The sequence below is a fragment of the Mastigoproctus giganteus genome, chromosome 2, assembly GCF_048544385.1.
Source record: "Mastigoproctus giganteus isolate SK-2022 chromosome 2, ASM4854438v1, whole genome shotgun sequence".
NCBI classification, from domain to species: domain Eukaryota; kingdom Metazoa; phylum Arthropoda; class Arachnida; order Uropygi; family Thelyphonidae; genus Mastigoproctus; species Mastigoproctus giganteus.
In genome coordinates this window covers 207,993,348-208,008,101 of record NC_143576.1, presented here as the reverse complement: position 1 = coordinate 208,008,101, position 14,754 = coordinate 207,993,348, and the positions used below count along the sequence as shown (strand labels likewise).

The 14,754-nt window shown below is 34.2% G+C and overlaps 1 protein-coding gene across 1 annotated transcript in view; it reads left to right on the top strand.

Annotated features, from left to right (window-relative positions):
• The first annotated feature begins 28 nt into the window (after positions 1–28).
• LOC150090016 (ADP-ribosylation factor-like protein 2-binding protein) overlaps positions 29–14,754 on the top strand; it is an 88,543-nt gene continuing 73,817 nt past the window's right edge. Inside the window, exons 1-2 of the mRNA XM_090368938.1 lie at positions 29–66; positions 2,872–2,935. Of these exons, the coding sequence (XP_090225064.1) occupies positions 48–66; positions 2,872–2,935 (83 nt within the window). The 5' untranslated portion in view covers positions 29–47. The remainder of the gene's footprint in view (positions 67–2,871; positions 2,936–14,754) is intronic.

Here is a 14,754-nt window from a genome sequence, read left to right as displayed (position 1 = left end):
ATTAGATAAATATACCAAAAGGTGGCGTGTTGTAAATTTGCAGTAATATGGCATCGTTTAAGGAAGGTCTGAATTTTAATGCTAATTTGAACATTTACCATAAAAGAGTATATGTAGAATTATTTTTTCTAATATGCGTGTGTACTTAAGCTAACTGTATTAACTTTTTTTTTTCCATTTTTAACGAAATTAATTTGCGAAGTTTATAATTGCTTGAAAAAGACATTAATTATCTGTTCGTTCACGTTCATCAAAACAGAACTATGAATGCAAGTGTAAATCTGTTAAGCAGTCTGATTTAATATCCATAGAATTTAAAGCAAACTGGCCACAAAGTAGTAAATACCTTCCTACTATTATACTAGCTATGCGATAGAACTCGGCCATAAACGTAATTTTGAGTACTGTAGTAAAATGGCATGCATTTACGAACTTGATTACAAATATATTATTAGAAGCAAGAAATATATGCAATACAAATTAAATATAATTAATTATCGAGACTGTTAATAGTTTCTACCTATAGCAGTAATACAATGAAATCATAATACCCCCAGTGACATCAAAAATTGAGAGGGTGGGGATTTTTTTTTTTTTTTAATTATCAAGTAAATTTTTAAAATATTGATGGTGATTTTGGTAATGCTTAGTTTTCCAATTTGAAGAGTAGTTTTATAGTAATTGTAAAGAAAGAAAGACTTTTATTTTAACTATTCTTACTTTCATTCTTAGACTAACATGTGATGATGATTCATTCGTGCACCTCGGCTGATTATGCAGAGCCGTAACTAAAACGGGGCAAGCCGGGCGCATAAATGTGATCTTGAACTTTGAAATACCGCAAAATGAATAAGCGCGATATGCATTTTGCATTCTTTATTTGTTTCAATGTCAATTGGACAAATAAAGAATGCTTATTGATGGGATGTCAGAGGCGCAATTTTTTTGCAGAAAAATAAAATTTTGTGCAGAAACACCCAGCTCTGTGGATAACAGTGTTATTCTGAATCATTCACCATATGCTGCTATTAAAAATTAGACGTATCTTTATAAAGTAGGCAGCAGATATAAACGTAGATACCAATTACGATTTTCAGATTCAAAGCCAATGTTGATATGAAAAAGTATGTTGTATAAAAAAAAAAGGCATGAAAGTGTAGTGAAGTCGTTTTTGCCAGTTACAATTGGAGTAACTGTCAAAAAAGTGCAAGCACACTGGTGTACTTTTTAGGGAAAAAAAATTAAAATATTCACTAAAGTTAAGTCAATTTGAAATTAGTGTTCATTCATCATAGGTTTGACTTTCAATCAACATCATTGATTGTGAACAATTTGAGAAGTATGGCTATAAAAATAAATTTAAATAAAGTGCTTCCTCATGTAACTTTATTAAAAAAAAAAAAAAAATATATATATATATTAAAATTGTGAAAAACAAACAATCTTTCAGAAAATGAATTCCACTTTATATACTATGAAAATATTTATTATTGAGTATAATGCATTAGAATAGTTTATTTCTTGATGAATTACACCTGCAAAAAAAACATATAAAGATATGATTAAACAAACAATCCTTTTATATAAAATATGCCAAGCACCAATTTTTTTGGTTCACAAAGGATGACTGCCATTGTTTACACTCGGAATTTGCAGCCTTTACGCAACCATGGTTATTTTGCCATATTTTTAAGATAAGTAATGCCAGCATAGGATGGACCATTTTGAAGTCAAAGCTTTTATTCCAAAAATGCTGAATAAAATATACCAAGTGCCAGCATGTGCTTTTTTTTGGCATGCCAGCTTGATGTTAAGAAATGAATTGCACATTTTACCAATCACCCCAGGGGCTCAGATCTGGTGAGTATGGGCTTGGCACACCCGGGGTCCAGAGCTGGATATCATCATTCTTCTCTTTCTTGATGATTCCTTTCTACTTCTGACTCTCTCTCTGTCACTCAGGGTAACTCGGGAATTTTTTTTTGGCTGGTACAGCATAAGCCTCAGGCTCCCTTGCACCATATAGCTAATAATAATAATAATAATGCTGCTGCAGCACTGGGTTTAACTCAAAATACACAGATGTTTGCAATTTATGTGCAAATATTTGAGGAGGGGAAGGGGGATAAAGTCAGCTGACATGGATCCCAGGTTATTTAGCTTATCTTAGCTGTTATTTACAAGTTATAAAGGGGGTTTACTTTGGTGCTCTGTTAGGCTTATGAGCTGCATCACCAGCACCACTAGGAAAGTCTAGGCTATGCCTATTCCATTCTTCTTGATGCCTGGATCTGCAGCTTCACCTTTGCACATATTATTGTTAGGGTGATATACCTAACTCTTTTTGGAATGCTAAGTCCGCCTTCTCAATAAGCATTTTTGACATACCAAATCATGTTTTGGTTGTTATGTTACTCCTCCATTTTTTTTTTTTTTTTTTTCCATTTTGGAAAGTCAAATTAATTGCACAGGTGCATAACAAAAATGATTTAAATAATATTTTAAAATCAAACCTATTTCAAACTCTATAAGCTATAATCCACATGTATCAACAAATATCTTCTCAACCTCCAACCCATGTGTGGTACTAAGTACTATAGGTTCTAATACCTCTCATGTTTGGGGTTTTCATAAAAAAAAAACATATGGACGAATGAAAACAAAATGTTCATGAAAATATGGTATCCAAAAACTAAGTCAAGACCTTGTCCATTTGTGTTTCATAAAATGTATGCAGATGTAGCTTAAAAATTGTCAGATATACTTCTTATTAATGCATTCATGTTGATAATTTAAGGCATATTCTAGTCTTTCTGACATTTTTTAATATTAGAAACAAATGTACAGATATATAAATTTTCTGATTTTCAGGGTCAGAAGATGATGATGGTGGTGATGGCTCACCTTCAGGTGATGATGAGTGGATTTGTCAATGGTGTGTGTATACATAATATGTATTTTTTGCACTTAATCAAGAAGAATTACAGAAATGATCTGTTTATACCTTTTTGTTGATAAATGAAATAATGCCAAGTCCATTAAACAATTAATGGATAATCACACAAGGTCAGTGTGTGTATGTGCATTTATATATATATATACACACACACACACAGTGCTTGTTTTTGGGATGGTATGCAACGGTAGGGTGTACCAGCACCTTTATTAACAGTAACGTGTGACATTTGGATGCTGTACATTTCGAAATTTGTAATATTCGATAAATTGTTCACGTTTACCCACTTTTCAAATAAGCTTAAAGTTATTTAACTAAATTTGCATTTTTCACTGTCTATTGTAAAATACTTTCTATATAAAACTTTGTAACCATTTTTAGAATTCTAAATTACTCAATCGGACCTCTGTTTAACGAACTCCTTTTATAACGATTTTTTTTTTTTAATTCCCCTTGGAAATTACATTTAAAATAGTTTCAGTTGAGCAAAGAAAATTTTCATATAACGGCTTAGAAGAGACTTAACTGCATACACACTTGTTCGCACTTCAGGCAATTTAGGAAATTAGTGCTGCTGCTGCTGCTAAGAAATAATTGAGAGAGCTAAAGGGATTACCGTTCTACAACTTAGTGGTACCTGGTAAAACCTATCCAACCACCTGTCCCACATGCAGAAGTCGCGCTGGTCAACAGTGAGCAGATCAAGGGTATTCCCAGTGAGCTCTGGTTCACCTTCTACTGCAGTGGTGTCCAACCTTTTCCCGTACTGGGGCCATATGCAAAGTTAGAATTCTTTCAGGGCTGCACTGAGTGATTCGAGAAAAATTAGCATGTTACATTTTCCATATCTTGTTACATGTAAAAGGAAGTTTCTGTTTTCATGTTACCATTTTTTATTTTCAGGCTATATATAAAAAATGCAAATTCCCAATACTTTTATGTATAACAAATCTATGTCACTAATCTTATTTTTTAGATTTTATTAAAATTATAAAAATATGACTTTCTTTTGTTTTTCAAAAAAATACCTTACTTTTGCTTTTAAATGCTCACTTCAGAAAATTTACAACCTGAAAAGATCACTGCTTAAGATGAATATAAGGTGAATAAATAAAAATAATGATACACCTGAAATTGAAAATATTTGATTTTCAATTTCAATACACAAATACAATACACAATTACATTTACTAAACAAAACATAATTAGCAAAATTTAAAATGCTGTTTTAAATTTTATTCGAGCAGTGTCCAACCTACGCGGGCCATAGATTGGACACCACTGTGAATCAACTGTAAGCACCCCATTCGAGAATTAGGAGAGAGTGATTTTCTTTTACCCCGACAAATAATCATCTGTTGTTTTGCAGAAATGCATTATCCACATCTTTCCGTAAATTTTCTCCATCTCTGTTTACATGGTCACAGTAGCTGAATATCCGAATTACACTGACATTTTGAACAGTTTCAAAAAAAAATTCAAATTTAAGAACTAGTGACAATATCGGTGACGAGAAAACAAAAATGAGGACAACGAAGGCATTAAACCTTCTAAACATGAAATGTTGCCATTTGGTGAGAATGAAGTTAGAAAATTGTTAGTTAGGCTTCAGTTAAATGAAAGAGATACAATTCGTCCATTTTGGGAATACCTAATCGAAAAGACAGAAAAACTGAAGAGCAATTTGACGAGAGCTCTGAGTACGATGCCAATTTCATCAAATGAATGTGAATGAGGATTTTCACAAATGAATCTGATCGTCAGCCCAACCAGAGCTTCGTTGATGACAAAAACAATTTCTTCACTACTATTTCTTAATTAAAATTGTAGGCCCACCGCTGACATGCTTTGATCCAGCAAATATGTCAATTTGTGGCTGCTTCGGTAATGTCATTCAACAAAAGACACAAACAGTACAAAGTTGGCATAGTGTGTTGGATGAGAACTCAATAAAACTTTGGAATATTCTATAAAAACTTTATTATGAAATTATTTTTACTTATTATTTTTTTACTTATTACTTATTTTTTAAACATTTACTTATTTTTTTATATACTTGAATAATAAATTTATGCTTAATAAACTGTGTGTTAATATACTTAATTTGTTCTTATTCCAAAAACATTACTACTAAGTAACAATATCAGGAAATAATTTTTTAGAGTACATGTAACCCTCATATAACACTGTAGTTTGGTTCCTACAAAATCTTGTGTAATGCGAAACCGTGTTATATGGGACTAAAAACCAGTACAAAAAGGGGGTTACATTCCAAAAGAGCCGACCGGGCTAGCCGAGTGGGTAAAGTACCTGCCCGGCAACCCAAAGGTCGCGGGTTCGATTCCCGCCTCGGGCTTGGATCAAAGTACTGCAAAAACCTTGGGAGGTGCAATATGGCCACAGAAGCCGATGCGCCAACAACTACCGAATCAAAAAAATCACATTCCAAAAGCTAATAAAAATACGCCATTTTTTTTAATAACTATTGGAAAATTAATTTTTATAGTAGTAATAACTTAATATTTTAACTTAACTTAACATTTACTTATTTTTTTATATACTTGAATAAAAAATGAATAGCAAATGCTTAGAAAACGGTACTCACCTTGTATAAATCTGCAATAAATATTTTTGGTAGATGGTGGTTAAATTTAGGTTGGAAGAAGAGTTGTAGATTTGGTTGTGTAGGACGGCTTCAACTCATCCAACACACAATATCCACCGTTAAAAACAGTATTAATAACCCCACCAGACACAGTCACAAGACAAATACTCGTATAGTTCTCCCTTACCATAGTGAACTCGCAGCACAATTCCGCCGTACATTCAAAGATACCGACATCTCCCTACACTTCTCCACTTACAATAAACTAGGTTCCCTATTTAATTCTTATAAAGATACACACAAATATCCCATCAATGATCTCAATAACATAATATATCTCATAAAATGCCAATCAAACTACGACACCTGTTACATCGGCAGCACTACCACTAAATTCGGTTCCTCCACAACTTTTAATACCCGTGCATACTACCACTTCAACAGTTTCCAAGACAAGTCAATCCTGCACTGAGTTAACAACCCATGCTCAAACCCACAACCACACCCCCCTTGTTGACTCTGCCACCACTATTATTAAACTTAGATCGAGCTACACAATTCTTCAATATGAAGCTCTCACCATCGAATGGTACCGACACCATTCGGATCTCAACATTATTAACGCTAAACTTCCCTTCAACCTTTCACCGGCTTGGAACCTCTCGTGGCTAAAGTTCCCACGTGTCAAAAAGAGCATCATGGGAGCTTAGATAAACTTTAAATACAACACGCGCTCACTTCTCTTCCATTTGCCAACTGATGACGGTTTATTCACGAAAGTCCCTCGTAACGACTATTGACACCACTGGTCTTCTCTCTTTTTTTCATTTACGTCTTTTAACCTCTTTATGACAACCAAGGATTGGAGATTTGCATTTCTACTTCCTTGCACTCATTTTAAAATCTGTTTAAAATATTTTGACCCCATTCCCCGCCTTAGTTCTTTTTAATGCTTCTTCCAACCTAAATTTAACCACCATCTACCAAAAAAATTTATTGCAGATTTATACAAGGTGAGTACCATTTTCTAAGCATTTGCTATTCATTTTTTAGTCAGATTTATCATGGTATTATAAGGTTACTATAATTTCACTATTGTCATACTTGAATAATAAATTTGATATTTTTCAAGTATATAAAACTTTATTTTTATAATAGTAGTAATTTAAATAGCAATAACTGAACAAACACCTTACGCTGGAGAGCGAAACAACACTTACTTCATTCCAACGATGCCGCAACCACTACCAGATATCTTCAAGCCACTGTTTATCCGGCTATTTTATATGCTGCTGAAATTTGGGCATCTGCGTCGCCCTCACTTCAAAAACCGGTGTTCTCGTGTGAATACTGGACCCTGAAATGGGCCACAAATAAGCATCGCCGACCCCCTCAATTGAGAACAACTGACATGGCTGAGCAGCTAAATGTACCCAGGCTCCCGAGGTTAATTGACAGCAGGCATTTAATGACTTCAGTAAAAATGTACACAGGAGTGATAAACGCCCCAAACATCTGGGATTTCTGTCAGTGGCACAATCCTACGCCATCCTTGAGGTCAGAGCCCACACTAATCCTCAAATACAATCGGTTGAAACTGTGTAGTCGGTTCCTACCTGCCCAGGCACTGCTCCGTCTTGGAGTCGACCTTCAGAAATTAGCTACCGACTACAAATACCGTCACATGCTCCTCGAGTGGATTCCATCTGTGGAACTGGGATAATTTCCTCCATATGACGTTTAGTCCTCATTTTTCATTATTATAATTTCTATGTAACAGTATTTTTTTCCTTTTTGCCAATTAATTTCATTTATAATGTAAAACTCCTGGCCATGTCGCCGTGTTGAGTATTATTGTCTCTAGTACATGTCCTGTACTTATTAGCAATAAAGAATTTATTTATTTATTTATTTACCTTACAAACTGTGATACTTTTATGTCCGATAATGTACGTTCATTTAATTTTCTTTCCCTTGATCGCTGCTAAGCACACTTTTCTGCAGCATCTAAATTTTGTGTATCTTCTGCTCTCTTTAAAAGTCACAAACTGCACTGTTCGAAGTCATAATTATATTTTATGGTCTCAAACAAGCACAAGTTCAATAGCACCGAATTCAATAACCCTGGGATCTCCCAACAAAATACAGTGGATCCCCGCTTTAATGATATGTGAAAATCAGAAGAATATTTTCCAGTTGGCAAAATAAAAATAAATTTACACTTACATACATAACTTAATTAATACGTACTGTAATATGTACATACTAATTGATATTTCTGTTCACTGACTTTTTTTATTTTATTTTATTTTTATTTTTTTGGTTGTAAAATTTAAAACAGTAAAAATGATAAGCAATTAATAACAAAGAACACGGCACACACACACACACAAGTTGCAAAAAAAACGATATGCACAAGTGGGATATGGAGTAATGAGTTTCTGAAAATTTGTTTTTTATATGATTGAATATTTCGTTGAAGGGGGAAACACATTTTGCCATAATAATGTGAAAATCCACAGAATTCCAGCTATCGGTACTATAGCAAATGCAAGAAGATCAAGTTTACTACCCGTTTATAATTGATTACACTAACAGAAAAGACCAATAAACCGGAAACTGCAAATTGTTTTTATTGGTTAATGGTCGTGACTTCCAGAAACGTGCTTTAGAAAAATATCACAAAGGCAATAGCAACTAACAAGTCAACAACAGAGATTCACAAAAAAGAACAGAAACATTGAAATTTACATCTAACATAATAGCAGGGTTTTCCAAGCACAAAAGCTCAAAAATACCAAGTTATGCAAGATTTCCAGCAATTCTCAAACCATGTTAGAGCGAAACCTTGTTGTAGAAGTACCATGTTGTGCGAGAATTTCCGCAATTTATCAATTGTGTTAGAGCGAAACCGTGTTGTAGAAGTAACATGTTATACTGGAGTTTTCTGTACTGTACTTTTCATGTCCTTTTAATTTTCAGTTTTTCCTGATAGAAAAGAAAGAATACCGCCACATATTTTTTTACAAAAAAAGCACTGTATATATATATATATAAATATTAAATGTAACCCATTAAAGGAAATGTTAAAAAAGTTACATAGGATAAAGAGGTATTCAGTTGATGAAATTGTTTCAGTGAATGAAAGATTAATAAATCGGGTATGACAGATGCACCTAAAAGTGCAAAGCAGCATTAAAAGATGCTAGAGTACATATAAGTTTGTATTAATATATTGAATAAAGTATGCATAAATGGATGTGAAAGTTACACAAAGTGCCAGTAACTAGAATGGTGAGGAAAGTAGAAAAAGAAGTGTAATTCAGCCCATAATTTTCTTAATTCATCATAACCTTTAGGATATTAACATTCTTTCACCTTTCACAAATCTACTACACTTCTTTTTCTGCTTTCCTTACCCTTCTAGTTATTGGCACTTTGTGTAACTTTCACATCCATTTATGCATACTTTATTCAAAATATTAATACAAACTTATATATGTACACTGAGTGATCACTGAATTATGACCACCTATCTAATACTTCGTATAAGAAGTCTGTGATCGATATTTTAGGTTTGCAGATGGTCGTGCTGTGTATGTTATGTGGAAATGGGTTAAGCAATTATGCTATCTTTTTTTTTTTCACTGTACTTTGGGCAGTTTGCTGAATAAAGATCACATAGTATTGAAGAAATAATTGCTTGATTGTTGTGAACTTGTATTAGTAGTATAGCTTCTTTTAATTTTGGGTTTCTTGCTCATGCAGGCAAAAAAATTTAAATTCCAGAATACTAAAATGCTGGTTCATGCCAGTATTTTATTATTATTTCCCATCTCCATAAATATTTTTAAGAAAATTTGGTAGTTTGGGGTTTATGTTAACTGACTAAATAAACTAATTTTTGTTGTCAAATAAAATAAAAGAGTGAGTCAAATGAAACCCAGGATTATTTTTTTACCAATACCTGGTACTTAAGTTTTCAAAAAATCACCACCACAATTTAGCTACTTATCCTTTCTGTACCCTGAATTCTTTATATTTTGTTCATAAAAGTGTTTTTGTTGCTGTTGTCACTATTGTTTGATGACTTCCTTCATGTTGTTGTCCAATTGGAATCAACATCCTATGAGATCATTTTCCAGTCATCCAAAAAACATTAAAATTACAGGGCAACAATCTCAAGTTATGTGGAGGATGCATAGTCACTTCCCAGGGTAGTTTCTGGATGGCTGCCCTAATGTGTTGAGGTTTGGATACACATTGTTATGTAATTCAATGGCATTGCCAGTTAAACATTCTGGGGTCTCTTGTTTTTGATGGCATGTTGCAGATCAGCTTTGAGGATTTGTGGATAATTTTGTAAGTTGACTTTTGCCTATTCATATGAAATATCAGAGAAGTTTCTTTGAGTTGAAGAACAGCATGAGCATAATCTTCCCAGTAGAATTTCTTCAGTCATGGTGATAACTGGTTTACACTGTGTGCAAACCAGTTATCTTTGCTTTTTGCTAGTTAACTTTGCTTGTTCGCTAGTTCAAATAGTCTGCACCATGTTTCATTCACAGTCACTACGTGATTAATCCAAGAAATAATTTTCTTTCTCATCATATAATGTGTTTCTGTAGACTTCATAAATATTTCTGCTTATCGCTGATGCATTTGGGTAACCATTTTGTGCAGACCTTGTACTACAATTTGTCATGGGTGATTGTGTAGGCAGACCTATGATTTATATCCAACTTCTCTGGCCTCATCATCAACTGCCATACACTGATCTTCTTGAATACATTGTTCTTCAAGACATTTTCTTCTGTGACTACTGTATGAGCTTGCCCTTGTAGAGGATCATCCTTTAGTTTTTCTTATTTTACAATAATGATTTGTTTCCATTCTAACACCTGTGAACATGACATATAGTTGTCAATGTGTATCTTTTCCCTTTGCCAGAAATTTTTCTATCGAAGAGATATCCTCCACTGTAAGGAACAAAATAACACTGTGTTGCTCTATTTTAGTTGTACCTCTCACTTTGAATAGCATATTTTCTCTGCTGCTATTGTGCATCATTTCACATGCATAGAGAATAGCTGTTCAGTAGAAACACTAATGCCAATCTCTTAATTTACATCCATGGTTCACATAATTTAAATTTAGCTAATTGAAATTTTTTTTAAATTTCACTCACTCTCATAATACAGGCACTGATCGACTTACATAATACTTGACTTACATAAATTCGACTGCATGTTGTAAGTTTTTGCTGGCCGGTGCAAACTGAAAAAAAAAAAAAAAATGCAAACGTATTTTGCATCCTGTAGGAATAAATGGAGGTATGAGTATTGTGAAAATATCATGACGTGAACCGAATAATACATTGTTGTTGGTTTTTTTTTTTGTTAATTCATTCCAAGACCTCAGAAGTTGAAATTTTTGCTGTATAACTAAGCTATTTAACTCTCTAAAAGGTCATTTTTATAATGGAAATTGTATTGGTTTTATATAAATTTATGTTAAATTAGCACAACAAAAAAAAAAAAACCTTTTGACTTCTTCTTCTCTGTGTGCCATCTCCTAACAGATGTCGGCTACCACCACAACAAATGTCTCTAATAGCTCTGGACAGCTGCTTGTTGTTCGGTCCTGTTCAATTCTTAATGTTATCAAGCCATGATGTATGCCTTCTCCTAGGCTTTCTTCTTCCTTCCATTCTCCCCTCCATGGAATTGAGTATTTGTTGTTCCTCGTTTTAACTAAAGGATGCAAAAACAAAACACATGGCCAACACAAGTACAAACGCTACTATTGGCTGAGAGGGCTACCCGGTGTGGTCTGAGAATGCACTTTCATCGTTATCATATGTTCCGTTATAAGAATTAATTTTGAACGCCTTTGTGATATTTTTCTAAAGCACATTTCTGGAGGTGACGATCATAAAACAATAAAAACAATTTGCACTTTCCGGTTTATTGGGCTTTTCTGTTAGTGAAATCTGTTATAAACAGGTAGTAAACTTGATCTTATTGCATTTGCGATAATACCGATAACTGGAATTGTGTGGGTTTTTATGTTATTATGGTGAAATGTGTTTCCCCTTCACTGAAATTTTCAATCATATAAAAAACAAATAAGTTTTCAGAATCTTCTCTTCATTCCTATTTACTTATTACAATGATGAAGGAAAAGCGACCAACTTAAAGTGCAAGTGGTGGCAGTGCTAGGAAACGAAACAAAATTGATTTAGAAATGAAGATAAAAATGATTAAGAAGTAAGAAGCAGGACAAAGTTTGTCGTCTATTGCACAGGAATTAGGTCTTGCTGATTCAACAGTGAATACTATTTTAAAGGACAATGCGCATATAATAGAACATGTTAAAGGATCAATGCATTTAAGATCAACAGTGATCACAAAACAGCATTCAGGTGCTATATTGAAGATGGAAAAGCTATTAATAAAATGGATGAAAAATCAGATTCAGAAGCAAGTGCCCCTGAGTCTAATGGTCATTCAAGCAAAAGCAGGAAGTATTTATGAAGATATTAAGGTTAACTACGGAAAACCCCAAGCCAAATTCATGGCACGCAACGGATGGTTTAATAGGTTCAAGCATCACACTGGTTTCCACAACATTAAAGTGAAATTTTTGTAATTGCACTCTTGTAATTTTGTACACTTTGAAATTTTTCCTGCACATGAAATAAAAAAAATTGAATAAATAATTCTATTTATATGTTTGTCGAACATTTCTTTTTTGTTTTAATCAAATTCAGTACACATAATTGCAATTGCTGCATAAGCCTTTGAGGAAATTCCGACTTGCTTAAAATTCGACTTACGTAGAGTTCCATGGAATGCAACCCTTATGTAAGTCGGTGAGTGGTGTACACTGTTGTTCATTTTTAATATCACTTCCTAATTATTTTTTTTTCTGAGACCAGATGAAAACTATCAATTCAGTTAGAATATAGTTTTAAACAAGTAGCATACATTTCTAAAGATATATAATAAATGTGTTATTAACAATATATTATAATGTTGCCATTACATTGTTATATGAAGACGTTTAAATTAAACATTTTCAAAGTTTAGTTAGTTTCGTAATTTTTTGCCCTCTATTATGCAGGTAGATATGTACTCTATCTGTAAATTGTGAATAAAAACACTCTGATCTGCATGGTCTGTTAAGATTTTAATCATAATTAAGAACCAGTAGGTCACTGAAGAGTCCAAGTCTGTCTACCCAGGAGTGATCCCTCCCCACATCTTCTAAGTTAGGTTTCTTGGGAACTAACTGGGGAGAAGACTTGTCTGCTCGTCTTCATTCTTGTGGTGTAATGTGTTAGCAAGTTGGTTCAACCAACCAAATTGGATAAATTACAAGCTGAAATCTTGTCATTATATTTTGAAAAAGAAATTGAGATCCATATGGGCTGGGATGTTGCCTTAGTCAACAAGGCTCCTGCTGTGCTTGTTAGGGAACCCTGATGAAGTGTTAAATGTGCTACTGGAGGTACCATCAGCATTAGAAACTTAAATGGCAAATATAAGGATTGATCAAAAAGTTAAGGGACTGACTTTGTATCTTCAAATTGCTGTATCATAGCGAGTTGCAACTTATAGCAACATGTTTGGCAACTCATTTAGGCATAGTAATGCATGAATCGCCTATTTATCTACAGTCAATCTAATTAGCATGCATTGAACAGAAGGTATTTTGTGACATTTTGAAACAAATGATTTTACTGATCAGCAAATTGCATCATCAAATTTCATTTAAAATTAGGGAAAACTAAAACCAAAACCCACAAAATATTAAAAACAGCTTTCAGATAAAATGATAGTAATAACAATAGTATTCGATATATAGTGCAAAGAAGCCACAGGCTTTTGCTGCACTGGCAAAAAAGAAAAAAAAAAAACCGCAAGTAAATAAGAAAATACAAATTATGTGCTTTCCTCCTCACATGTAAGTATCCAGTTAACCTTTGAATTTATTCAAACTGTCAGCCTCAACTACCTGCAAGGGCAACTTGTTCCAGCTATCAATGATTTGCTGCCTAAAAGAAAACCTACAATCTAATCTAAACCACAACCTCTGTAATTTCAATTTATGACCCCTAGTTCTCAAATTCTTTGTACACATGCACTCACGCTACTCGGACGGCGCCTCCGTAGCCAGGTGGGCAGGAGCAGCAGTGCGTAGCACACGCTTCTTGATTAGACCAGGGTTCAAGCCTGTGGCCACCAAATACGGAGGATGCGGAAAGGTCAGGGAATGACCACCGCATATCTCTGGAGCAATATGGCCTTAGTTGCTAATGCTTCTAAAAACCAAACAACAACAGCAGCTACTCGGACTCCCTCCAGTCACTGTCTGGCAGAGTAGAATCAGTGAGATTATTTACTATCTGATCTAGAAGCCTTTTAGAGAGTTACTAATAGGTTCAGTCCAGTGGACTATAGCAGCCGGCCTGCAAAGACTGTTTTAGAGCTTTACCCTCAAAATGTAAAGAAGATTGGATCTCACCAGGATGTCCATCATAACCTCAAAAGACATCAATCATATTGCATGATGGAAGCAATGGAGGAGTTGCCAGAGCTTTGCTCTGAAGACTAAACATGGGTTCCACCACTTCATGCCTCTAGTAAACAAAGTGGTGGTATTGTACTGGTTGATGAGAGTCAACTACCACCTAGTATTTTCTGATTGTCTGATAACACAGAGGGACAACATTCCTCCGTGATGTGGGTGCCACACCTCGACCCCTGTTTACATTAGTTTGCACCTGGGTGGTCACCTCCAGAACATTAGGTGCATATTTCATACTTGCACTTGGGGGTTTTACCCAGGGTTACTAACAGTCTCACCATCATGAAGATGCAAGCAGAGGATTTGACTATCACAGACCACTCAGACTTTGCCGAAATTAGGTCCACTTGACTTTTGTGTCTCCCGAATATCAATTCCATCAGCGTTTTAGACTCTCAGGTAGCTAGCCCAGCTTGACATACCTGAGTGAATGTCTGTGACTGCCTTAAGTAGGTGATATCAAGAAAAAAATGTTAATGTAATATTGGTTTTGTTTTCAACCATTGCATAGTTATATCTGTTTCAATGCACACCAGAAAAATAAGTGAAACTATTAATCAGATGAATTTATTGTTACACTTTATGAGATATTCCTTAATAT